This window comes from Chiloscyllium plagiosum, unplaced genomic scaffold (genome assembly GCF_037043375.1).
Source record: "Chiloscyllium plagiosum isolate Xiang-an unplaced genomic scaffold, Cpla_swu_hap1 HiC_scaffold_12, whole genome shotgun sequence".
Classification (NCBI taxonomy): domain Eukaryota; kingdom Metazoa; phylum Chordata; class Chondrichthyes; order Orectolobiformes; family Hemiscylliidae; genus Chiloscyllium; species Chiloscyllium plagiosum.
The window spans coordinates 70,389,646-70,416,860 of NW_028270150.1; the positions used below are offsets into that span (position 1 = coordinate 70,389,646).

General features: G+C 38.5%; 1 protein-coding gene across 11 annotated transcripts in view; it reads right to left on the bottom strand.

Moving 5' to 3' along the window:
• Window positions 1-27,215, bottom strand: part of dmd (dystrophin) — a 2,003,576-nt gene that overhangs the window by 903,222 nt on the left and 1,073,139 nt on the right. For all 11 annotated transcript variants that reach the window (XM_087992890.1, XM_087992895.1, XM_087992900.1 and 8 more), the window contains 4 exons: window positions 22,608-22,724; window positions 18,556-18,693; window positions 11,868-12,020; window positions 9,357-9,539 (listed from right to left, as the gene is read on the bottom strand). In XM_087992890.1, the coding sequence (XP_087849016.1) occupies window positions 9,357-9,539; window positions 11,868-12,020; window positions 18,556-18,693; window positions 22,608-22,724 (591 nt within the window). The remainder of the gene's footprint in view (window positions 1-9,356; window positions 9,540-11,867; window positions 12,021-18,555; window positions 18,694-22,607; window positions 22,725-27,215) is intronic.

Consider the following 27,215-nt stretch of genomic DNA (forward strand, 5'->3'; position numbering starts at 1 on the left):
CTTTGCACTTGTCTGGATGGGTACAGTTCCAATCATTCTCAAGAAGCTTGATACCTTTCGGCATCAAGCCACCCACTTAATTGGCAGCCTACTAATCATTGCCAACATTCATTTTCTTCACTGCCAATACTCAGTGCCAGCAATGTGTACCAGCTACAAATTACACTGCAGTACTTCTGCCAGCCACCTTTGAAAGCACCTACCAAACCTGCTACTGCCTAGAAGAACAAGTGTAGCAGATGGATGTGAATGCCATCACCTGCAAGGTTCCCTCCAAGCCATTCACCATCCTGGATTGAAAATCCACCAGGGTAATTAGGGACAGACAAGAAAAGTAGGCCTAATGATGTCAACTTCCTATAGACAAATAAAAAGGGCAAAGACACAGCCTCAGTTTAAGATCCCATCTCAAACCTGTCACCTCTGACAGAGCAGCACTTATTCAGTATTGTATTGTTGTGTTATTCTGGCTCACAGTGTGAAGTTTCTGAAGTGGGATTTGTACTTTCTTACTCAGAGACAATAATGTGGCCATTTAGCCAAGGCTTACACTCATTTCACAGTTACTGCGTGATCCTTTTTCAGGTCAGGCGCCACCCGCAAAAGTAAAAGAATGCAACAAGTTTGTTGGACCAGAATTATTGGAATCCATTCCTTGAATTATTGTCAAGAATGTATCAACCACATTCCCACTTAAATGTCATTTCTATTTCCAAGTGTGAATCAGAACAACTGAGAACAGCAGGTGCCTGATATTGTGACATTTTTATTTAAGAAACAAGAGTCAAAATGGAAGCCTTGCAAATTTATTCCATATGCAACAGGATGCTACGAAAGAATCAAAGCACTAACTATAGTTAGGTTTTACAACAAATGATAAAATTAAGTCAGTTTCAGTTCATTAAGCACAAGTGTTAGAAATAGCAAGCATTGTGAAGAATACCATTTGCATTACCATAGTGCCTTAATTCTAAAATTAAAAAAATCATTCCAAGACCTTCACAAAGTTGTGAGGAAATTGGATGTTGAAACAGAGGGGGGTAGTTTAGAAGACAGATTGTTTTTTAAAACAGGTAAGAGATCCAAGGGCCAAATATCCATGACCGGGAGGAAAGGGTGCACGAATGGCCAGCAAAACATGGGAAATATTCTTCAGACATGAGGGTTGAGACTTGTTATTCACAAACTTCATTTGAAAGACAGCATGCATTTTCACATTGCAACAATTTCAGCATGCAGCTGTACATGATTCATACTTCTGACTGACAGCGGGAGGTCCAGCAGCATGTACAATGAGTATCTACATCAAACAGTTTGTATATTTTCAAGGCAATTGCTGCTTTTAACAGAGATTTCGAACAATCATATCTAATCTCTTGCTGATTGTGGAAGAATTGGCTAAAAATAAAAAGCACACCAAGTTAGGATTGCAGGAGATTTGTGTTGTTCCTAGAGTGTGACTGGAGCCTCTGAGGAAAACTTTGAGATTGGATTCGGAGCAAATGGACAGCTAGGTCAATTCCTGAAGACTGTCCTGTGGACCTGGTAACAGTGTCTTAGTAATTCAATGATCATACTTTGGTGTTCATGGTCAGTGAATGCATTATCATGTGGCACATGCCTCCCCACCCCCACTGCACTCGCAGCCTCACAGACTCCCAGTACAGCATATTCCATCAGCAATCAGGACTCAAGTCTAACCTTCACAGGCTCCAACTCATCCTCACGTACATGCCAATGCTACTGTCCACACATTCAACTCTCACTGCTTCCTTAAAGCTACAGCTATTTGGCATTTCCATCCATGCACAATGTAATATAATCACTAAGATTCCTCCTCTTCTTTAGCAGAAAACAAAATAGCCAGAACAGGAGGAAGCACAACAGAACTGAAGAGCTCAAGAAGACAGCTCACCACCATGTTCTCAAGGGTATCGAGCTACTGGCAATAAATGCTGGCCCAACCAGCAAAACCCTCATCCCATAAATGAAAGAAACATAAAGCTGTGGATACAGGCACACTGACATCATCTGAACCCTCTCAGGCAGGCTGTGCTCAGAACCCAGAATCAGTTTTGACAGAATCCATCATATCTGGTATTCCTGGTCCTTTCAAATGCACCTTCTGCAGTCCGTCCTCACCCTCATCTGACATGTACTGAAAGCTACAGATCTTTGACAACTGACCTCCTGCTTTTCATGATACCTTCATCTTCATCTCAGCTTTCAGATACCAGATCACGGCCACCTGAGCAGCCAGTGCAGCCTTCTAAGGAATGGCAAGAACAGCATCCAATCTTGGAGGAACAGAACTGTTATTTGATCTGACAATTATAGCCACCAGTTCAGACATCAGTACTGAGCAAATCTGTGTGTGTGGGGAATAACTGCATTGTTAACTGCACCTGACAGCATTGGGCTACAGCCCTAGGATAGTTTCTGTGCCAACTCACTGGAGTGTAGGATTGAGTTATTTTCAATGATTAATCATTTTGACTTAATCAAGCAAATGAAAAATTAAATTGCTTTGTTTAACTGTGGCTCGCTGAAAAAAGAAAAAAAGTTCTGTAAGGAAGAAAACCAAATGACTCAGGCTAAAATTAAGGGCATGGGTTTCTGGTGTTATGCTGACTTTAATAACAATATAAATTGTTAAAATGATTTGAGGTAAATGACTTTTACAGAAACACGGTTATGTTTTAAATTGGTTTATCAGTTTTATAACTTAAAGTATGCAATATGTATTAATTTTGTACGGTTAGTTTGGTGAGGTATGAACAGTTATTGTGGAGTCACACCTGGTTTGTTTTGTTCAAGGGCATTGAAGGCTTTACACAATATTCAGACGTATCAGTTAGGACATGTGAGATGATGTTAAACCATGATGGGGTGACTCTACACACTCTACGTAGGCACATTAATTGTTCATTGACACCACTTTTTCTTGATAAAGATGTACGGAATTGGTAAACGAAGGGTAAACGAATTAACTTTGCTAATCCAAGTTAGACCATTAACTGGTCATGTTCTAATAAGCTAATTAGAGTTCAGGATAACTGATCATGCACAGGGATCAGCTATGGTTAATGAGTGCTGATTCTTTATGGTTGGATGCACAAGAAAGGAAAACTGAATGAAAATTGCAGTCAACAGAATAAACAGACCTGCGTCCAGTCAATTGGTGTCCCACATCTTTTAGCATGTACCATTTATTTTGTGCTTGCTAACTTCATTAGTTTGCGGCTCTTGTGGTACAGTGGTAGCTTTTATTTATTCATTCATGGGATGAGGGAGACACTGGCTAGGTTAGCATTTAATGTCCTTTCCAATTATCCAGAAGGCAGTCAACAGTCAACCACATTTCTGTGGGTCTGGAGTCACATGTTGTCCAGACCAGGTGAGGATGGCATTTCACTCCCTAAAGGACCTTAGTCCAGATGGGATTTTACTGACAATTGACAATGGACTCATTGGACTATTAGTTCCAGATTTATTTTATTGAATTCAAATTCCACCACCTGCCATGCAGGAATCGAACCTGGGTGTTAAGAACATTATCTGGGTGTATAGATTAACAGTCCAGCAATAATACCATTAGGCCGTTGCCTATCTGTGTTCCTACTTCTGGGCCAGGAGGCCCTGTTTACAGACCCACCTGCTCCAAAAGTTGATTAAAATATCTAAACTTGGCAAAAAAAACTTTTGAAAATATATTTGTACTCAGAACGTGTCTTGTTTCTAATCAGGACTCATAAATTTGACTTCTGAGGAAGAGTCACTGGATTGAAAACATGAACTCTTTCCACAGATGCTGCCAGACTTGCTCAGTTTCTCCAACGATTTGGTTTTTTTTGGATCAAACATTTCGATTGTATTTGAGAGAACCAGCCTGTAACTAATTGAAAATTAGGTTTTACAATAAAGTATGTGCCAAAAGTTTAAAGAAGTTGAAGGCCATAGACCAGTTCTGGTATAATGGAAATTTGAGAGTTTGATATGACAGTGTTGAACAGATTGTTGGTGCATTGGAACACCTGTTAAAAAGCAAATAGTTTCTGGTTTCAACTTAGCTCAGAGCTTATCATAGTGATTTCAGCCTCTCCTTTCTCGTGAGAAAGCAGTGTTGGTCGACTTCATGACAGCACAGGCAGAGTTATATAGTATATAAGACCATTAGACACAGGAGCAGAAATTAGGCCATTCAGCCCATTGAGTCTGTTCTGCCACTTTATCATGGCTGATAACATATAGAATTACAAGATAATGCATGGCTTAGAAAGGGTGGATGCTGGGAATTTGTATCCATTAGGCGGGGTGACTAAGATCCATAGGCACAGCCTTAGAATTCCAGGGGGTCAATTTAGAATGGAACTGAGGAGACATTTCTTCAGCCAAAGAGTGGTGGGTCTCTGCAATTCACTGCCATGGAGTGCAGTGGAGGCCGGGACATTAAGTGTCTGCAAGGCAGAAATTGATAAACTATTGATCTTGCAAGGAATCAAGGGCTATAGGTAGAGTGCAGTAAGTGGAGTTGAAATGCCCATCAGCCATGATGAAATTGTGAAGTGGACTCGATGGGCTGAATGGCCTTACTTCGACTCCTATGTCTTATGGTTTTGTGGTCTTAATTCTTAAGGGGCTTGACAGGGTTCGTGGTGAGAGGAAGTTTCCCCTCATGGGAGAGTCTAAGACCAGAGGTTTCAGAATAAAAGGGCGCCAATTTAGGACTGAGATGAGGAGGAATGTCTTCTCTCAGAGAGCTGTAGGGCAGAGTCCTTGTGTATGTTTAAGGCTGCAATGATAAATTATTGATCAGTAAAGGAATCAAGGGGTAAGGGGGAAAGGGCAGGAAAGTGGATGTGAAGAGTGTTGGATCAGCCATGGTGCAGCAGGCTTGTGGGGCTGAAGAGCCTACTCCTGTTCCTATTTCTTCTGTTCTTTACTAGGATGACAGCATTCATGTTCCTATCATCACCCTCATCAGCGTCCATTCAGTCTAGACTGTTACCATGCATGCTAAGGGGCATAGGGAAAACTTCCAAAGTTGCTTGACAGCATTGGCAGTCTTCTCCATTAGCCATGTTACATCCACTGGGGTTGGAGACTGTCAGATGTCAGATTCAGGGGCAAATGCAGCCACAAAAACAAACACAAACACGCACAATGTCAAATAATGCATTTGAAAAAAATATATTGTCACTGACTTTTATTGAAGGATTTTGGCAAAGGAGATGTCAGGATAGTGTGCAAAAGATGGATTGAAGTTATGGAGACATATTGATACTGTGATGATATCTTGAAAAAAAAATTTGGTAGCCATTTACTGCTTGCTCCTTGATGTCTGTGAAAGCTGCATGGCTCTCATGAGAGGGACACTGGCCTTTTCCTGTCAGCTAACAAAAGAGACACTTGAGGCAGACACAATGTGCAGGGATTGTATTAGGGACAAGCCAGCACACATCATTCTACACCTGCATCCACCTTATAACTGAGAGTGCAAAATCAGTGATGATTCCACACATCTCTGAAAAAAAACTTCAATCTGTGCACGAGCTTTTCAAGGGAACGCACAGTCATTCAAAGTTTTATGTGCTCTGTGCAGATCACATGTCTGCTTTCCTTCCTGTCATATTGGTCTGTCACAAAACACTGTCTCTCGCAGATTCACTGTCATCCTACAGAATGTTCAAGCATTTCTAAAGAAGTTTAGCAACTACTTTAGCATGTGCTCTCTGAAGTATTGAAGGATTACCAATGATGGACTGGTCAAAAAGAGTTTCCTCAGGATTTGTCTCAGCCCACTGGGACTTCAATATGCATCACTCAAATGTCTTAGTGAGACAAAAGCCCTAAAAGAGCTACCCAACCTTTGTCCCGTGTGATAGCCACACACTAGCTCACTAACTGCTGTTTCATCCCTGATCATCAGTGGGATGTACGTGCAGATTGTTCAAAGCGGATTCTTCACTGAAGACTACAACCATGTAGCCACATGGATACTGAAACACTTATTCTACAGCACAGAAGGTCAAGGTCAGTAAACAAAAAAAAAGCCCACATACCCTTTGCACTAAGCAGGGACTGCTTCCCATATTACTGACAGAACGTTAACCAATTAAACAAAATCTGGAGGCAGATCATTCATCCTGGTAGAAGATTTCACTGAGGTTATCTCCAGCCTCTCAGTTTCAGTGTTGCATCGCTCTGCCATCTCTCTTGCTTAGGTCACATGGCCAATGTGCCTCAACCTATTCTTCATCCTCAGTTGACTACTGTTTCTCCCCCATTTCATCTGCCTTAAGGAACAGTCTCCCATTCCACCTTGTCAGCTTCATTTGTGAAAGACACAATTATCCAGGATGCAATTTTGCAATCAAGGTACTGAACGCTCATCTAGAGATGACCTTTGGTTTGTTCCACTAGAATCAGGTTTATTGTCACATGCACTCAAGTACAAGGATACAGCAGCATTGTGAAAAGTGTACAAGATCGTCATTCTCCAGCACCATCCTAGGTACAAAACAAAAAGAATTAACAGAAACAACCATCTTAGGTACAAAAAAAAAAGAATTAAAGAAAAAGAAAGCAGAAATACAAGAAACAGAGCCAAGAAGAAAGGAAAACATATGGTCCTGATGGAAGTGAAAGCATGAAGAATGTTGTATCTTCATTCTGAAAGGATGTAAGGGGTTTGCAAAGGTGTCATCAACTACATTTTGGAGGAGTACCCCTTGGCTCCCAGCAATTTGCGCATTAATTACCTCATTGTCATGCCAACTAATTAAGTGAAATGAGAACAAGGTCAAAAGATGTGGCACTGGAAAAGCACAGCAGATCAGGCAGCATCCAAGGAGCAGGAGTGTTGATGTTTCGGGCAGAAGCCCTTCATCAGGAATGGTGAGGATGGTGGTTTATCAATGCTGAACTGCATGGAAAAAAAGGTTGTGTTGGCTGAGAAGCACACAACAATGTCATTGCGAAGATACAGTGGTGTGTTGACCCTGAGAAACATTCACTGAGCTCCAGCACCACCATGCTTTACATGTCAGCAATTTTGTCTTGTCCAATTTCAAGGGGAAGGAGAGAAGAATTGGATATAGCATAGAGATTTGAAAGATTGGATCATGAATGACATGCAAATACATGGATACGGTAGTCACCTTTCAAAGGTGAGATTTAGAATTTATGTAAGGCTTGAAGGGGAAAAATATCAGGAAAAACTTTCTTGTCACCAAGATTCTGATTTTGTTTCATACTGCTTTACTTTCCTATCTTTCTCACCATGACTCGTCACTCCAGAGAAAGGAAAACTCCACCCACAGTCTTAAACATTGCATTTTACATGCAAATCATAAAATGGAAAGATATTGCAAGAGTTACTCTCTGAAAGATAGTTCACACATTCCAGCGAATATCCACAGCCATGGCAGGGGTTGGGTCCTGGAGTGGTGGATGTGGTGGGAGAGGAGTTCAATGTGTTTTCTGAGTATAATCATTGGAAAAGAGGTTTGTCAGTGTTTGTTGGTGACTCACTGAATAGGAGAAGTTTCAGAAACTTATAATTTCTAGACGTACTGTAAGCGCAGTAGAAGTAAAGAAAATGAAAAAAATATATGGATCTTGGGGAAACCTGACTAATAAGGGAAAGGTTTTTCACTTCAAGTCCAAAGCTCTCCACATCATTGAGAACAAAACATAAAGAAAGATCCTTACTTACAGCAGTGTGGCTTACTAATTGCTTCTGTTGCCCTTAAGGAGATTCCTGTGGCTTACTGATTCATTGAGACTTGATTACAACCATTGATGCATATTTTCCTTTTCTATCTGTAAAATGAATCTCCTTAAATAGTTTCTGCTTATTAAACAAACATCTTTTCATTATACCTCTATAGAAGCAATTCAACAATTTTTTGAAAACAATATGAAGTGTACAGAAGCAGATTGCCTTGCAGCTTTGCACACACCATCTCTTCCAGATACAGACATGCTGCCAGATCAGAAGCAGACAATCTTTTGGTGGTTCACCTGCTGGAAGCCAGAGTTAGGCACCTTGAATTTGCTTCATGACACTGGCTGTAGATCGAAATTGGCAGTTAGTCAGCGTTATTTCACACGTAATCTGCCCAACCTTATCAGCATTGATTAACTGATTGCTGGAAGCTGCTTGGGGGAATGAAAAAACAAATTGAAATTCAGCAGGCACTGACCAATGAGCAATACCAGACTATCTGCTCAATTTACATATGGCTCAAGGCCCAATTTTAATAGACCCTCTGAGTAATGGGAACTAGCACACAATTCTGTCGTTTCATTGGCTTGTATACTTTTTTGGGTGCAGCAAGTTCAACTTCTCAACCAAAGTATTCCCTTCATACATTACAGGGTTCTATAGTTATACCCTAAGTTTATGCACTGTCTTCTCATTACATACAGATATTTCCGAAGGCTATGGTTACATAAGTGACCAGCACTGCTTTAAACAGCCAGACCTGAGGCTTACACTCGAGCAGTTATACCATCTACTTGAACAGCAGGAAGAACAGTCCTGTTCAATATTTGACTTAATTACAGGTGAAATGTTAGCAAAGTTAATTTTTGCTTCCCGATCATAATAATATTTAAATAAAACTTGATGTTCAAGTTTGAACATCAACTACTTTCAATGCACAAACATGGCTTGTCCAAATGCCTCATAATATTACCTGCGCTTGAAGGGTGAAAGTCAAAGAGAATACAAAAAGACAAATCAGATGTTGGGATGCTCCCCTGCATTTAGACAGATTTGTTATTCAAATCTTGTGTTTTTATTAAGGATAAAGGACACACCAAATTTCAAAACAGAGGGAAGGAAAATTGAGTAAATCAACAAGTAAAACAATCTTTAAAAATTGTAGATTAAAGGAATACTAAGACAGACAAGGTTTTCCACATGATGAAAAATAGCAATTAATACCACTTGCCAAAATAAAAAGTTGCATGGAATGAACCCTTTACATGAATGGTTCTTAAATCAATTACTGAATGCTGCATCAATTCAAACTTCAAACATGCTGCTCAGAATTTGGATGTAATGAGACAATGAGGCAAATTTTAAAAAATATCATTTACCTCCATTAATCAGAAATTTGCCAATCATATGTTTCAGCTTTTGAACAGTTGTGTCTTGCAGTCCCTGAATAAATTGGTTTAGTAAACAATATTTTGCGAAGATGGAACATTTGTTACAAACTCTCAAAGATGTATTTGCTTTCAAACAAACACAGCATGATTATTAAAATATAAGCCTTTTATTTGCAGGGGTCCATCTTAGCAAAAACTGCAAGCAAATGTTTAAAGCTTGCTTTTGGGAAACTCACAATTTGTGGATAGTTCAACCTTCGATATTGAACAAATTTGCTCTCAATGTCATTCCAGCGTTTGTTGAGCTGGATCAGCTGCAACTCCAATGCCTTAGCAGCTCCTTTCTTTGACAGGCTCTGTGCTTGCCTGCACACTGCATTCAGGTCTCCCCTCTTCTCTTCCAGTTCAGCATCCATCTCCTAGTGAGTAAAACCATATGGTCCCAGAGCGGTTAGCTAGCTACTGTCTCAACTTGAAGAAAAACTCAACAAACTGAAAGAAAACATTTTCAACTTCCTTATTTTAGCTTCTTGATTCGTGAGTGCATCATAATTTAATCAAATAACTCGGTAGAAAGACAATGTCCCAAATAGTATTGAATCATTATCATTACCATTTGCAAGCCAAAACCAGTGCTGTATAGCACTGTTGACCACTCAAGTGGTCAATTCTCATGGGTGAACTTAGATTGAGTTAAATTATCTGGGAAAATGGGATGTTTTAATAATTCAATGTAGCACAAACCCAGAACAGCTAACTTTCAGAGAGTTTAGTCTTCTCTTAGCCAGTTGCATGGTGGTGGTAGTGCACTGCCAACATAAAGGTTGTTATCAAGAAAGCAGCAGCCATATTGATGAGAACAGCTGGAGACAAAATCACCTGTTTTAAGTCCAGCAGTGGCGGTTTTGTTATTTTTCATAAAGATATGTCGGCTCAAATCTCAGTAGACAGCATTGGAACAACGTGGATTTTTCACATCAGTTTGAATCTGACATTATGTTAAGGGAATGTCTAAGCACTCAACATCAATTATGTCATCAAGAGAATTAAGCTGCAAATCACAATATAGTGTCCTCATATTTTAATTTTTAATTAAAAATTAATTAAATGTTAATTAAAATATTATATAGAATTTAATACATGATTGGGGTACATAATATAAGACTAAGCTAGAAATATCATAAAAGAAACTTATTGAAGTTTCTTTTTAAAAGAATTTTCTTTAATGAAAAATGGTTGCGAAATTTGAATTTCCACAAAAATTTATTTTTAGGTCCTATGAAGCTATTCAAACATAATTATAAATTTAATGTGTGTTCAAAATTCACTTAACCACATGCAACAAGGTACATTTTCTTCCAAGGGTTTTTTCACAGAGATCAATTGTGCAAAAGGCAAGCTTTCATCAGTTCAATAATTTCGATTTGACAGGAGACTGTAGAGACTTTGGAGAGGCAGCCTATGGGGAAACGTAGAAAAATTCAAAAATATAGTTGTTAAGGATTCAATGTGCACGCTCTAAAGGCTGCTGTCAGTTTCAGGCCAACAAAAATTGTGAGCACTGACAGTTCCACAAAATCTGGAGCATCACTTGGCTTCAGCTTGCATTAACCTTTAAGATTTTTGACTGGAAATGGTCATATCAAATGCAATTGTAAAACACTATAAAGGACATTGCATTGGTAATTTTGAAATTACTAATCTGGATAGTTTTATAAAAATTACTAATAATAATCTTTTCAAAGGTTAAAGTTGTTATAACACAATAATCATAGTTTAAGATTCAACAAGGGTTCTTTGAAATTGACAAAATGTTTACATTTAACAAATGGCTGCCTACAACATAAGCATGCTAGTTTACTCTGTGGTCTAACCTGCTGATTTGTAGTTTTCATTGATTTTTCTGTTGATAAAAATAGTTCCTCTATCTTAAAATCTTAATTATTTGTAAGTCAAAATGATAAACAAAGTAAAGAAGCAAATGAAAATAATGGATCATAAAAAAGTGAATCTGACATGTGTAAATAAACTCAGAGAAATGTCCGATGACAACAATGATAAATGCTCTGAGCAAATAAGTGGGAGGGAGGATACAGTGGTAAGGTCACACACATTATCAGACAGTGCAGGGAACATATAACTACCCCTTAACTGTTCCGAGCATAAAGACAATTAGTTTTCTATAATAACCAGACAACTGGTTTCCTGTAATAAATGAGATTTAAAAAGAATAAAGAACATCACAATTACATTCGTGTCAACATATAAGAAGTCCAATTCTGATATAGATTACAGTACCAGGCAACTTCTATTCCAGATTTTATATGGAGTGTAAGATAGAAGTAATGATAACTTAAAAGGTCTACATGCACGGACATTGGGAGGAATAAAGTTATTCAATTCAAATGTCTTCTGCCTTCAAATTCATAGAATTTTTATTAATATCCACATTTAAAAGATTCAGCAATATCATCAATAAATTAAAAACCATTGCAAATGTTATATAAATGAGAAAAAAGGATAAAACACACTTCGGCTCCTTTACCTATAGGACATAAGCTGCTCGCAAGAATTCAATAGATAATGATCAAAGAATCTGACACTAATAAATGCACCAGAGGGTACAATACATGCTACAAGAGAGTGCCACATGCATCCAAATCTTTAGTTCGAGTTATCTGCTTTTTTTTTCCCCTCTGATGATAGGAAGGGAAATGCAAACACCTTTTTTAAAAAAAAAATGTTACCTTCATCTTCTGGACATCTTTGGGCTCTGGAAGCCTGGCTAACCTTTTCTCAATGTCATCCAACCACTGCAAAAGATTGTCAGCCTGTTTCTTGTACTGATACCAATGTGGAGAAATCTCCAGTGCTTTTTTCCTTCGAATTGATCTTAAATCCTGTTTTAAAAAGTCAATGATTATTACTTGTTAGCCATTTCATATTAAGAGCACAAAGTATCAGAAACACTTACTTGAAGTTCAAACAACTTGATCAAGGCATATTTATTTTCCTGAGTAAAACCGAAACAACTGTGGATGCTGTAAATCAGAGATAAAAACAAAAGTTGCTGGAAAATCTCAGCAGGTCTGGCAACATCTGTGCAGAGAAATCAAAGTTAATTTGACCCTTCCTCAGAGCTGTTCTTGGAAGTGTCACCATACCTGAAACATTAACTTTGATTTCTCTGCACAGATGCTACCAGACCTGTTGAGATTTTCCAACAACTTCTGTTTTTGTTTCTAATAACTATTTTCCTCCTATGTTCCATTCTGATGGCTTTGTTAAAACAAAAGAACTCTGCTACCTGAAACAAAGTTAATGATGTAGGTCGATGATCTTTCATGCAAAGTCATCAAACTGAAACATTGACATCAGTACTGAATAGGGGTCGTGAGCCAGACAGGCAAAGCTGTTTTCCTGGAACCCGCCTCCTACTTATCTACTTCTGCAACTGCTTTGTATAAAAGATATTGAGCAATCCAGTCACATGGATGGCCTGTAGATCCTCAGAATTCAGATTGAGAGGGGTAATTAAGAGGATGTCTCAAAATGGAGGGTTCCGCAAAACCCTAAAAAGTATCTTGTATTGGGGGACATGACTGAGGGCCAGTTGGATTGGAGAAAAACTCCTTCATGAGGATCAGTGGATACATACTTTTGTTACCCACAGCTTCCTCTTTGGGAGGTAGAACCTCTGACACCAAACGCCTACAGGGTTGTAATCTCCATGAAGCTGGTAACCTCCCCCTAGGGTGAGCGTGTGTATGTGTACATGTCTGTGTGTGTCTGAGTCAATGTGTGTTTGTGTCAGTGCCTGTGTGTGTGTTTGTGTCTGTATCTGTGTCAGTGTGTGTGCGTGTGCGCATGTCTGCGTCTGTGTGGGTGTCTGTCTGTGTCAGTGCCTGTGTCAGTGTGTCAGTGTTTGAGTCAGTATCTGTGTCGGTGTCTGTGTGGACGTGTGTGGGTGTGTGTGGGTGTCAATGTCTGTGTCAGTCTGTGTGTGTGTTTGTGTCTGTGTCTCTGTCTGTGTGCCAGTGTGTGTGTGTTAATGCATGATTGAGAGTAAGCGAGTGAGAATGAGAGAGTGAGTGAATGAGCAAGCCTGAGCACAAGAGAGTGAGATTATGAGTGTGTTTGTGAATGCGAATCATAGAATCAGAGTACACAAATGTGTGTTTGAGTGTGAATATGAGAGAGAGAGAGGCACACATGTGTATGGCAGAGAATGTGCGTATTTGTGTAAATTTGCTACATGACATTCCAACCCTCCCTCGGGGAATCTCCTCAGCAGTGGAAAGGCATGAAGAGCTATCCCCTCCTAGCTGCCCAGAATCACTGCGTTCCCTCTACACCCCCACTCCAAGCTGCTACCATGGGACAGGGGAAATTCTGCTCGTTAGTTTGGTTGCTTTCTTCAAAGATGCTATCTTTGTACTTTGCCAACAGTGTTGTCACCATAACGATAATCTCTGTTGAGATTGTTATAATCTTTTGGATTAGCATTTAAAGATAAATCCAAAAAGATAATAAAATAACAAAATAATAATGCCTTAAGATTTTATATTTCCCAACCAAGCACAAACTTAATTGCATTTAAAATAGTTAAACTAAAGAAGCACTTAACACCAGAAATTATAACTACATATGCTATGGACCTGTATTCACATTTTATTCAATGGCCTCACTTTGAAACATATGGTAAAATGCCATCATATTGTGGTCACTCATCCCACAGGTTCTTTTATCATTCGCCATGTTTCATTATATGATACTCGATCATTAGTGTCTTGGTGAGGATGGCTCAATTAAATGTTTTACAATACCATCCCTAACACACTCCAGCAGTTATGCTCTACAGCTTTTGTGCTTAATTTTCATTGAAGTGGAGAAATAAATTTATTTTACAACCCTTCAATATTTACTGAATACTGTTAAATTTAGTTCTACTTCTCAAAACAAAAACATCTTCTCAACTGCCCTTACTGCAGAAAATATTTCTGACCAAAGGCCTGAAAATTGGTGATCCATTGTTTTGGCTTCTTCCCCTTTTATTTAATTATTTTACTGATCAAGCTGTTCGCCAGTCAAGTCAACATGGCCCAAGCCTTTTGATTAACAGGTTCCTTGATTTGCCATTAACTCAAGTATGTTTTAGTTTTATTTACAACACAAGCTGCCATCATGAGAATTAGATTTACCTTATTGATGGCTCCATTGTTTAATTAGCAGCAATTACCGAACCTCTGTAAATTTAATAACTATTTATTTAATATTTTGCAATAATATACTTGACAGAAGTTTATCTATTGCTGCTAAACCATGTTGGCTCTCCATGCATGTTTCCATCATGTGAATACTTATACCATCACTATAGGAAGTGCAATTTACACCACTCCAAACAGTAATCCTGTTAAACCTCTATACTCCACCCCAGTTCTCTACCATTACAACTTAAATCCCTAAAGCTAAAGCATTTATTCTTAGACAAATGAACTATGAACTTAAGTATTCCTGACAAGATATTTTGCTGAAGAAGTCTAAAGTCACTCGTTTCTTACATTTATTCATAACTTTTTGCTAACTACCATCATTTTTTTTTTCATTCCTCAGCTAACACAACAGTAATGAATGCTTTAAAGCTGATTATTGTTTTCTTAAGCTAAAAGATGCACGAGATTCAACCAAATGTCCTTCACAGAGTTTTCTTCTTGCACAAAACATACTCAGTGCCTCTTGCACCACGTGGGAAGAATGATCAGGAATCCACATAATATCATTCCATTGCACAGCAAAATGGAACAAGTCAAAATTCAAATCCTATTATTACATGTTACAGCACCATGTCACATCTCATCAAATGTGGAAGTGAAGAACTAAAACATGTAACAGACCCATGTTGTAGTAATGACCTCTGTTAATCACTACTTTGAGAGTGAAGTTATCCAGCAAATATACTTGAGTAGCTAGATCCCAAATGTACAATAATAATTTCCACTTTGAAGTTTAATGATTTATAATGGAGCTATGAGAACAGTGACACTTTCAAAGGTTCCATATTAAACATGAGTAACTTTTTAAACTGCTGTGGTTGGCCATTCACAAACAATATTATTAGACTCTTCTCTCCAGTATTCACTCTTACATTTTATCATGAGAAGCAATGTTGTAAGAAGGTGTCATGAGGTGCCTTCTTTACCTATCTCACAGGCATGACCAATCTTCATGGAATTTTCCAGCAAGTCTCCAAGTTAGTTGCTGATTATATGAGAATCTCTCTTATCAAACTGATCAAACATGAACCGCACATTTTCTCTAATGCAGCACATTGCCATCAAAGAAATTTCTGAAGCATCAGCTTTAGAGTAAGCGATGGAAAAATCATTCGGCAAAAAGCCTGTTATTTGCTGCTATGTGCTGCCAGAAAGTAAGGTCCTGACTGACAGTACAACCTCATCGAATGATTCACTTTATGAAAACCTTAGATACAGGAAATAGAGCATTTCCATTTATGCAACCTCATCACAAATCCACAGTTTTCAAATATACACAGAATTCTCTTGGAAAGAAGGTTCATAAAAAGGCAGAAACAAAACAGATAAAGGTGTTATGAAGACCCAGCCCTTCTCCCAACTGCTAGTGGAGGGTGGTTTAGGAGGGTGCTGAATAGTTGAATTCAGGAATGTATTCTGCTACTTTTATTTATATAGCAGCAGATATTGAGGCATTGGATTATCCTACAACGGAGATGCAAAACATTAATTTTAAATTTAAGTCTAGTTCCCATGATGAACTTTAAAATCCAACATAAACCTCATTGCTGTTGCTTAACAGATTTTCCAAGGTTTGAGAAAACTGGCAGAAAAAAGGGAGGCAAGGATCCTGACTGCATAACCTGATTGCCTTTTCTATTACTCTTGGCAGACCAGCAATCAATGAGAGTAGAAGGTTTCCGCAAATTCTTAATTGCTCTCTCTCTCTCCCCACCAATCCTGCATTTTCTACCTTTTATTGATCATCTTTCTCTCTCTCTCTCTTTTCCTCCTTCCTCCCTATTACCTCTAACCGTCCTGAAGGAACCTTGGCTGTGACCTGTGGGTTCTCTCCCAGTCTTGGGCGAGAATGTCCATTTGGCTAAATTCTTGATGAGAAATGGAACTAATAAAATGGAACTAATGAGGTCTTCCAGTTACATTTATGCACAACAATGCTCTGGAGATCCTAGCGTACCGAAAATCCCTATTGACCTATAAAATAAAGGACCGATTCAATGCTGTACCCAATGATGTCTTATTCCTGACAGGGTGTGGACAGTCACAAGGCATTGCACTTTCTGACTATGATTTGAATTAGTGTAGTGAATGAAAGATGGGCATCATGTTTCCTCCAAGACTCAATATTCCTTCAATTCTCTGCCTCCCCCTTTGATAAAAGGTGTCATAAGTCAGAGATCTACAGCACAAAAACAGACCCTTCAGTCCAACTCATTCATGCTGACCAGATATCTGAAATTAATCTAGTCCCATTTGCCAGCATTTGGCCCATATCCCTCGGAACCCTTCCTATTCAGATAGCCATCGAAATGCCTTTTAAATATTGTAATTGTACCAACCTCCACCACTTCCTCTGGCAGCTCATTCCATACACGCACCACCATCTGCGTGAAAAAAATTGCTCCTTAGGTCCCTTTTAAATCTTTCCCTCTCACCCTAAACCTATGCCCTCTAGTTCTGAGCTCCCCCAACCTAAGAAAAAGACCTTGCCCATTCACACTATCATGCCCTTCATGATCTTATAAACCTCTACAAGGTCATCCCTTAGCCTCTGATGCTCCAGGGAAAATAGTCCCAGCCTGTTCAGCCTCTCCTTATAGCACAAACCCTCCAAACCGGGCAACATCTTTCTAAATCTTTTCTGAACCATTTCAAGTTTCACAACATTCTTCCTATAGGAGAGAGACCAGAACTGCACACAATATTCCAAAAGTAGCCTAACCAATATCCTGTACAGTGGCAACATGACATGACCTCCCAACACCTAAACTCCAAGCACTGACCAATAAAGGAAAGCATACTAAATGCCTTCTTCACCATCTTATCTAACTGTGACTCCACTTTCAAGGAGCTATGAACCTGCACTCCAATGTCTCTTTGTTCAGACATACTCCCCAGGACCTTACTATTAAGTGTGTAAGTCCTGCCCTGATTTGCCTTTCCAAAATGCAGCACCTCACATTTATCTAAATTAAATTCCATCTGCCATGTCATACCTTTTCAGGGGGCTTGTGTAGCTAAGTGTTCACAATGATAAAACACTTCTACTTATAGAACTTAGCAATGCAACTGCATATCGTTGCTAGGTAGCAAAAGTTAAGAAAACAATGGCTCTCTAACATCACAGTAAAGTGAAAGACTCGGTTGGATGTCTTGAACCTTAACCTGCAAATAAAATTTCAAGGATAAAAATAGAAGGCTGGAATAACCTTTATGGCTACCTTTATGGAATAACCTTTATTGCAAATATGTGAAAATCATTGTCAGAAATCGTACACTCTATCCAACCTTCAGGCTTAGTTGCAACTTCCAAAATATTATGTGGCAGTATATTCTAATAGTTCAAAGACAAATTTTGGTACAATGCATTGTAAGTCTGTAAAAGTCTTACAAGTCTGTAACAGTGATAGAATAAAATGCCCCATTGTAGTCTTTATTTAGAAAAAGATATTGCTAAATTAACTGCATCTCTGCTCAGCTTCTGTATCCAAGTTGTAAGAAACAAAGGAATGCACCAAATATGCAATGAAGGAATTCACTATTTTGGCTCATCTTATCTAATTACTACATTAGTATGGTCAAGTACTATTTCACACACCTGTTGTACTCAAAACAGAGAAATTCTCCCATGCAATTTAAAATTGGAAACAGTTGGAAATCATATGTTAGGCATATCTTTGCCTTTGTTGTCACCTTTCTCTCCAGTATCCTCGAAGTAAACCATTTATCAATATTTAGTGTTATGCAATGGAGCATACTTGTACATTACCAACCTAATGTCTGTGAGCAATACAGTGCAATTTATTTTGGTGCATAAATGGTATATGCTATATATTCCTTATTCATTGTCTGAAGTTATGAACTATGTATCCAGTGTCACCTTCAGGACTGTTGGGAAAAGAAATATCATTTTGAAAACTAGCAGCACACTATCTCACTTAATTTTATTTTGTCAATGGTGAATAATTCTATTTGAGAGATATCTGCAGAAATTCTAACAAATTATCCAATTACGTCAGGAACATTCCAAAGTAAGTACACAATTGGAATGACCAGACAGTAAGTAGTCTAACAAACAAAAGGACAAAACTATATTTTAATTCCTGTTATTCCAATGGAGTCTGCAGCTGATGGTAATTCAGGAATTGTTGCTTGCTCATACCTTGAGAATATTAAATTTAGCCTGCAACATCTGCTGCTTCATTCGAATTTCTTCTCGCTTCTTCTCATTTGTGACATTCTGCTGCAATGTTTCTCCCATTTTTGCCAGTTCATTCATTTTCCTCTCATCATCTTCACTCTAGAACATTAATAAAAGCTGCATAAATTAAATAGGTCATAATTTGGGGAAAAACAAACCAAATCTACCTTTGCGAATTAACTTTTCATTCATATTGCCAGGCCTGGAGGGTTTGAGTCATAGGGAGAGGCTGAATAGGCTGGTGCTGTTTTCTCTGGAACATCGGAGGCTGAGGGGTGACCTTATTGAGGTTGATAAAATCATGAGGGACATGGGTAGGATAAGTATATAATGCTTTTTCTGAGGGTGGGGAGTCCAAAACTAGAGGGCATTAGTTTAAGGTGAGGCAGGAAAGATTTAAAGAAGACCTGAGGAGTAACTTTTTCACACAGAGATGGTGTGTGAATGGAAGAGCTGCCAGAGGAAAGGGTTGAAGCTGGTACAATTACAACTTTTAAAAGGTATTTGGGCGGGTACATGAATAGGAAGGTTTTGGAGGGATATGAGCCAAATGTTGGCATAGGTAACTAGGTTGGATTGGGATGCCTGGTCAGCATGGACGAGTTGGACCAAAGGGTCTGTTTCTATGCGGTATTACTCTATAACGCTGTACTATCTTCCATTCTCAATCCAGCAGTGTTTGTCTCCATTTCAAAAGGAGTTTGTACCAGGTACTTGCTCACTGTACAATATCAGCCCATTAAACCTACAATCATCCCCCTAATGATGATCTGAACCGGTACTGAGCAACTCAAAACTTCTACTATGTTAGATATAGTACTCTTCTCAGAAGTAATGGTCAGTTCCGATCTGAAGAATAATTCAACAAAGGCGAGAAACAAGAATTGAAATAGCTGGTGAATCTCAGCAAGTCTGTCATACTGACATAGTATTTTGTTAATGGGGTTCAGTTCATTAAAGAACAAGTCACAACTTTTGCTATTTATTTGACAACCTCCAAAACTAGGGCTATAAACCTGCCGCAACATCACATGAAAATAATGTAATTGTAAAAAACATAATACAAAATTAGTTTCTTTCTTAAAATAAAACTGCTGAGCCCTGGAAGTAAAATGATTCCAGTTGGCCGTTTCAGCAGAAAAAAAGGTCAGCACTCTCAATAATCGCATTTTTTTTTTCACAAAACTTATCAGCAGTTGGGATTTCACACACTGTTTCATAGAAAAAGGGTGAACTAAAACTGCTGAATGTGAATTATGTGGTTCTGGATTTGGGTTTTCAATTCTGAAGTAACATGAAAAATCAATTACTAAATATAATACTTTTCAACGAAACCGTAAAAGAAAACAATGCGTGAGGTTAAAGTAAATTAAGTAGTTTGTTCTGTGCTAGCTGAATAAGCACTGTAATTGAACTGAACTGACATTAATGGAATATTTGCCTGTTTGGTTCAAATCTACAATTACTCAGGGTTTTGAGTCTTATCATACTTTGCAAAAGGTATTGAACAATTTCTACACAGATTTTACAAAACAGTTATTTGTCATATTTTGACCTTTTCCTTTTGCAAAGTTTGTCAAGATTTTATTCTGTAACTTCCCAACTATATACTCATTCATGAAGTTAATACTTCATTTTTCAAATACATAGGTTCTACCACATTTGGGAATCCATATTGATATCTCTTCGAAAAGAAATTTCCAGACTTTTTCCTTCTACGTACTAGTTATTTTCACAGAATCCCTACAGTATGGAAGCAGACCATTCAGCCCATTGAGTCCACACCAACCCTCTGAAAAGCATCCCATCCAGACACACGCTATCCTTATAAACTGAATTTCCCCGGCTAACCCAACTAACCTGCACTACTTCCCTTCTCCTTTGTGCTTTTGTCCACTTCAAGTCCCTTTACCACTTTCCGTGCATTTCTGCAATAGCAGAGCTAATAACAAAAGATGGGTAGGTCAAGTGAATTGGCCATGTTAAATTGCCCATAGTGTTAGGTGCATTAGTCAGGGGTAACTGTAGGGAAATCAGTCTGGGTGTGTTCCTCTTCGGAGAGTTGGTGTGGACTTGTTGGGCTGAACGGCCTGTTTCCACACTGGAGGAAATAAAAATAAAATGGAATCTGTCATTCAGTCCCCTGAGCCAGTTGGACTACTCAGTTAGGTTTTAGTAACCTGTATCTCAACACTACTTGGAGTCCAAGTTCATAGTTCTTTGTAAGTGGAGTCTCTGATAGATCGGATGGTGAAGCTTTCCTTTATTGGTCAGAGCATTGAGTACAGGTGTTGGGAGGTCATGTTGTGGCTATACAAGACATTGGTGAGGCCACTGTTGGAATATTGTGTGCAATTCTGGTCTCCTTCCTATCGGAAAGATGTTATGAAATTTGAAAGGGTTCAGAAAAGATTTATAAGGATGTTGCCAGGGTTGGAGGATTTGAGCTATAGGGAGAGGCTGAATAGGATGGGGCTGGTTTCCCTGGAGCGTCGAAGGCTGAGAGGTGACTTTAAAGAGGTTTTTAAAATCATGAGGGGCATGGATAGGGTAAATAAACAAGGTCTTTTCCTTAGGTTGGGGGAGTTCAGAACTAGAGGGCATAGGTTTAGGGTGAGGGGGAAAGATTTAAAAAGCAACTAAGGAGCAAGTTTTTTCACGCAGAGGGTGGTGCATGTATGGAATGAGCTTCCAAAGGAAGTGCTGGAGGTTGGCACAATTACATCATCTAAAAAACATCTGGATGGGTATGTAAATAGGAAGGGTTTGCAGCGATATGGGCCAAGTGCACTGGTAAATGGAAGTGGATTAGGTTAAGATATCTGGCCAGCATGGATGAGTTGGACCATCCATGCTGTACATCTCTATGACTCTATGACTGCTGATTCATATTGACACCATAACATTTAATATGTCTGTCAGCAAAAGCAATTAAGTATCCAAATTTTCTAAACTTCTCCATTTCTACATTTCAAAAGTCGATAAATAAGAGATCATTGTATTTAAACATGCATTATGTGATCTGTAAATAGATAAAACCAAGAAAAAAAACTGTATGAATGGTATTGATGCTCTAATGCCACCATCATAACTTTGCAGGAAGGGATTGATCTGTTTAGCCTAATAGGAACAGGAGAGTCGACGTTTCTTTATCAGGAATTCCTGATAAAGAGCTTATGCTCAAAACGTCGACCTCCTGGTCCTCGGATGCTGTCTGACCGGCTGTGCTTTCCCAGCACCACACACTGTTAAGCCTAATAACCTTGTATGGTTTCTGAAAATTGCTACATTCTTACATGTCAAATATATGTCAGTGACATCAACTTATTGGTTAAAAAAAAATATTTTTCAATGTTTAGAACATGAATTTATGAGAGGAAAGAAAAACATTCAGTATATACAACTCTCCTTTCTGCTGATGTTTGATTTAATAATTTCCAACATGGAAATAATTTTTTCTCTCTCATGAAGTAGAATATAAGATCCTGAATATTGGTTATGTTACACATTAAACAAGCCAATAAATGTTGCAGCATTGTCAAACTTTGCATATTTCTGGTTTCCCTGCCTACTTTCTCCTCTAACTCCTCCTCTCATATTATGGAGACCCAGAGAATACTGTTAGTCTGTGATAGACGATACAAACAAATATATGTCATCTAACCTGATGACCCAAATGAGGTTTCACATGTTTATTTTGTTTAAACACAAGTATATTGAAGAATTTCAAATATGAGCTTTCACATTCTTGTGCATTGATATATCCACGTACTCCTGTAAATTAAAGGTTGAAATTTCTTCATCCTAAACTCAGCATTAACGTGTGGAGCAACCACAAATTTGTATTGCCAAAATTATCCATGTTTAAAGAGGAAACCCCAATTTATTAATACTGGCAGAATATCAGTTAATTATACAATCCAATTCAGAAACCACAGTCTTTCATGTCGAGTCCTCTGTTCAGCATTTGGTTACACAGCTAGTCCTAATACTGCTACTTATACCCAACTAACCATCTCTTTCTCAAAATCCCCTTCTTTCAGATTCTCTCCTTGTTGTATTTCTGCTTCCAACTCTTCAAGCATTAGCTGGATATTTGTGTCAAACTGTTCCAACTCCTTTGGAGATACCTGAAAAATAGGAAGATCAAATTACTTTTTTTAACTGCATGTAAACGTGCCTCCAAATAGTCATGTTCACAGGAAAACCTACAGGTGATCCACAACTCTCTTGATAATATACAGAACATTTTAAACCGTATATTCATATGCAGTAAGATTTGAGTCTGTATACAAAACCTGGCAAAACAGAACACAGTTTAGAATCTATAGCAGTTACATTAAAATCTTTAGTCTAGTTTAGTGACAGATCGTTAACATTCCAGGCTCTCCAACTCAGACTAGCAGTAAGTACTCAACTTCCAAAAGTAACATGCTCTTTCACCTCTTCCACTTCATGAAAGATCTGAGCATAAGTGATTTCATCAAACTTGCAACGCACCAAAAATGTAACCAAAGTCAAGAAGAAGCTATTACTCAGTTGAAAAGATAAATTGTAATGAATTGGTACTATGTTTGATCTTAAGCCTTGTTTTAATCTTCCAATGGTATACAGTGACACAAACTCTTAGCACGTCTGCCAGCAGAATGTATTCTGGGGGATTCACATGCCCGAGTGCACACATGAAAATGTCATTATCAATTGATGGTGGTGCAGATAATCATTCCTAACTGCAAAACTCACCACAACAACATATTAATAGGAATAATTGGAGGAGATTTTTGGAGAGAATGATTGGCTTCAATGGTACATCACCAACTTTTTAGAACAAACTTAATTTGCAGGAAATATCTTTGGATAATTGATGATGGGACACAGCAACTAAGCAGATGCAGGTCAGTCAGCCGTTCAAACCTTCTTCAGCACACAATTAGATCATGGCTCAACATCCCCACTTTACTCGCGGTTCTTGCTTTCCAGAAATTATCAATCCCTGTCTGGAACATTCAATGACTGAATATCTCCTGCTCTGTGGGGCAGCATATTGTGATTGCTTGCAATGTTTATATTGCTTATGATTGCTTTGAATAATGAAATTGCTCAAATCAGTTCTAAATGCCTGACTCTTCACAAACTGTGACCCCTAGTTCTTGGCTCCAGTTCAGGGAAATATTTTCTTTCAAGCAGCTTAAAACATTTTATGGGAAGCATTTTACATTCCCTCATTAGTGCATTTGCAGGCAGCAAAATTCTCCAGGCTGGTCTTCCCAACAACCACTCACCATCTTGATCTATCCACAATTTTATGGGTGATGATGCTGAGCCCAACCCTCTGATCTTGCCCAAATTAAGATCCTTAAATGGGCAAATAAGGGTTGTTTCCCACATAGCCTCAGTTTTAAAGCTGGCAGATAAACATCAGGAGCAGGGTGACATGCAGATCACCTACTCAGGTCTTTGATAGGAAGAAGAAATCTCCCTCATTGGCGTCTTTTCAACTGAGGGCCCCAAAGTTTGCAACCCTTGGATTTTCTATCCCCTTTATATGACAGTTCAGAAAGAATCATCCAAAAGGATACTGTCTGGAGGTTTGCTACCCAGTGACACTACTACTAACATCTTAGACTCCTCAGAAATCAGACAAAACACAGAATAAATAAGAAATATCTTGATACACTGTCTACTATAACCAGTTGATGGAAGGTGCAAATCAGGTTATATTCATGGTGATAAAGATCCCATACAAAATGACTTGGGAGTTTTGCCTCACAGTACAGTAGACTGTGCCTAATGTCATTTATCACAAGGGGAAGTGAATCCAAGAGTGAGAGAATTATGTTTCAGTTATACAGAGCACTGGTGAACCCATATCTGGCATATTGTGCATAGTAGTGCTCACTTTATTCAAATAAGTGAGATACAACGTATGATGCATATGTTTTTTGATATCATGTACTTTTGAGCTTGGATTTTTTTTTATTTGAACAGGTGGCATAAGGGTTTACCGTGTGTCTGAAAGGATTAAATGATGAACTTTTAAATATTTCTGTAGCCAAAGAGTTTCTTTTAAAAGTGAGAGAGCTGGCTTCCAAGGACTGAAGGGTTTTTATTTTCTTTGGGAGTTTTTCTTGTCGTGTGGGTGAAACATTCATATCTTTGAGAAAAAAAATGTTGATAAGCTTCAGTTTGAGGTGTTCTACAGGATTCTTAACAAAGCTGAATGTGTAAAGCAGTTAATCCTGATCAACATGGAAGATGGTTTAGAATTGTTGAAAGTACGTTGCTTTATAACTTTATCGGTACATTCATTTGTGGGATGTGGAAGCCTCTGGCTTGGGGTCTCTGGCATTTATTGCCCAATCCTAGTTACTCTTGAGAAGGTGGTGGGAGCTGCCTTCTTGAAATACTGCAGTCTGTTAGGTGAGAATAGACCCACAATGTCATTAAGGAGTGAGTTCCACGACTTTGGCCTAGTGACACTGAAGGCACAGTGATATATTTCCAAGTAAAGACAGTGAGTGCCTTGGAAGGAAACTTGTAAGTGGTGATGTTTCTATTTCCCACCTTCAGTTTCATGCTTCCCATGTTTCTTCAATAGTTCACTCCATTCTGTCTCTCCTGCAAGATGCTTTCAAATAGGGATGTCATTCCCAGTTCTCCTGCATCATTCCACACACCCTCTCTGAGTGGTCAAGGAACTGAGAGGCAGGATGATATTCATATACCTCTGTAGATATGGAAGGGAGGGGAGGAAGTAGTAGTAAGAATTCCAGACCAGAACTGTTTGGTTAAATCCCTGAAGGAGTTATTTGAAGCAGAGGAAGTAAGTTTGCTTCTAAGAAGCTTTCAGATTCCCTAGGTGGGGAATTGAAGCACAATTGCATTAAGCCCTGAAGAAGTGATAGAGAAGAACTCTCTCTCTGGTGTAATTACTGTAAAGGGATGATTTTATCTTTACTGTAGTTTTGGAATCTTTAAATTTGTGTTGTATAAAAACAGCTTAGAGTTTATGTTTTATCTTCTCTTTTGCTTAATAAACTTCTGTTTTATTATTAGAACCAAATCTGCACCATGATGTGTGTTTTTCAATGAAACACTTCGGTAAAACTGAAAAACATTCATCCATCAAGCCAGTTTCAGTCTGGGATCTGACTTGAAGAGCAATAGCAACAGAAGGATATAATTGTAACAGAAGCAATTCAGAGATAGTTTACTAAATTAATATCGGGAATGGAGGTGTATATCTTATAAGGAAGGATGGACAGGCTAGGTTTGTAGCTGTTAGAGCTTAGAAGAGTTAGGATTGAGTTGAATCAGACAAGATCCTGAGAGGTCTTGACAGGGTAGATGGGGACAGGATGTATCCTCTCATGGGAGCATCTAAAATTTTAAAATAGCTGTCCACTGAAAAGAAAGATGGGCATTTCTCTTTCTCTTAGAATGTCATGAGTCTTTGAAATCCACTTCCTGGATAAGGAGGAGGAAGCAGAGTCCTTGAATATTTTTAAAGCAAAACTGGGCACATTCATGTTAAGTAAGATGGTAAAAGCTTATGAAGAGTAGACAAGAATGCAGATTTGAGGTTACAACCAGATCAGCCATTATCTTGTTGAATGGCAAAGCCAATCAGACTAAATGGCCACTCTTGCTACTCAGAGCTGAAAAATGTATTGCTGGAAAAGCGCAGCAGGTCAGGCAGCATCCAAGGAGCAGGAGAATCGACGTTTCGGGCATAAGCTCTTCTTCAAGAATCAAGACTCTTGCTACTCAGTCATGCTCATTACCTATAACGTCATGACAATAGCTTCACAAGTGCACTCAGTGTGTGGCATTTCTAGAACCCGATAGAAATATTGTATGTTTAGAAAGATTATTTGCACATTGTACCTGTTTCATCAGCAATAATAAATTAAGTATAAGCTAAAACCCATCTCAATCTGTCAAGAATGTCATTACACATATTAGTAGATCTTGAAAGGAAGTTAACTTCAACCAGACAGGCAACAACAGTTAACAAACTGCCATTTGAATGCAAAGAGGGAGGGAGAACATGTGAGAATAGAAGACATAACATGCAAAAACAAGTTGAGACTGAGGTTAGATTCTGTGCACACAGCAACTCATCAGGGATAGCACTAAGTGAATGAATCAGAACTGCAGGCCAACTTTGAGACTGAATTTGAGACTGTACTTTCTGGCAGAATTTGCAATGCCATAAAAGTAAGACGAAGCTTGAATTTGAGACTTTCCTGTCAGTATTTTAATCTGTCACTCTAGTCACAGCAAATTCCACTTTCATTACATGAGCAAACATTGAATCGATATCATCATCGACAAGAAGAAAATGAATAACTTTGGGAATTGAAATTTAAACAATGTAATCATCCAAATGAGCTAATCTAAATTTCTTGTGTGAGATAATGATGTTGGTACACAATGGGAATCCAACTGAATGCCAGTTATTGATACATTTAGAAAACATGAGTGCTGCCAGTTTGAAGCACTGATTTTTAATTATGCCACAGATTTATTAATTAACAAATTAACATTTTGCCGACTCTGCACATCTTTTAGGTGTAATTCCTTCCAAATCTGTGGACATGTCTACTAGAAAAGTTCAA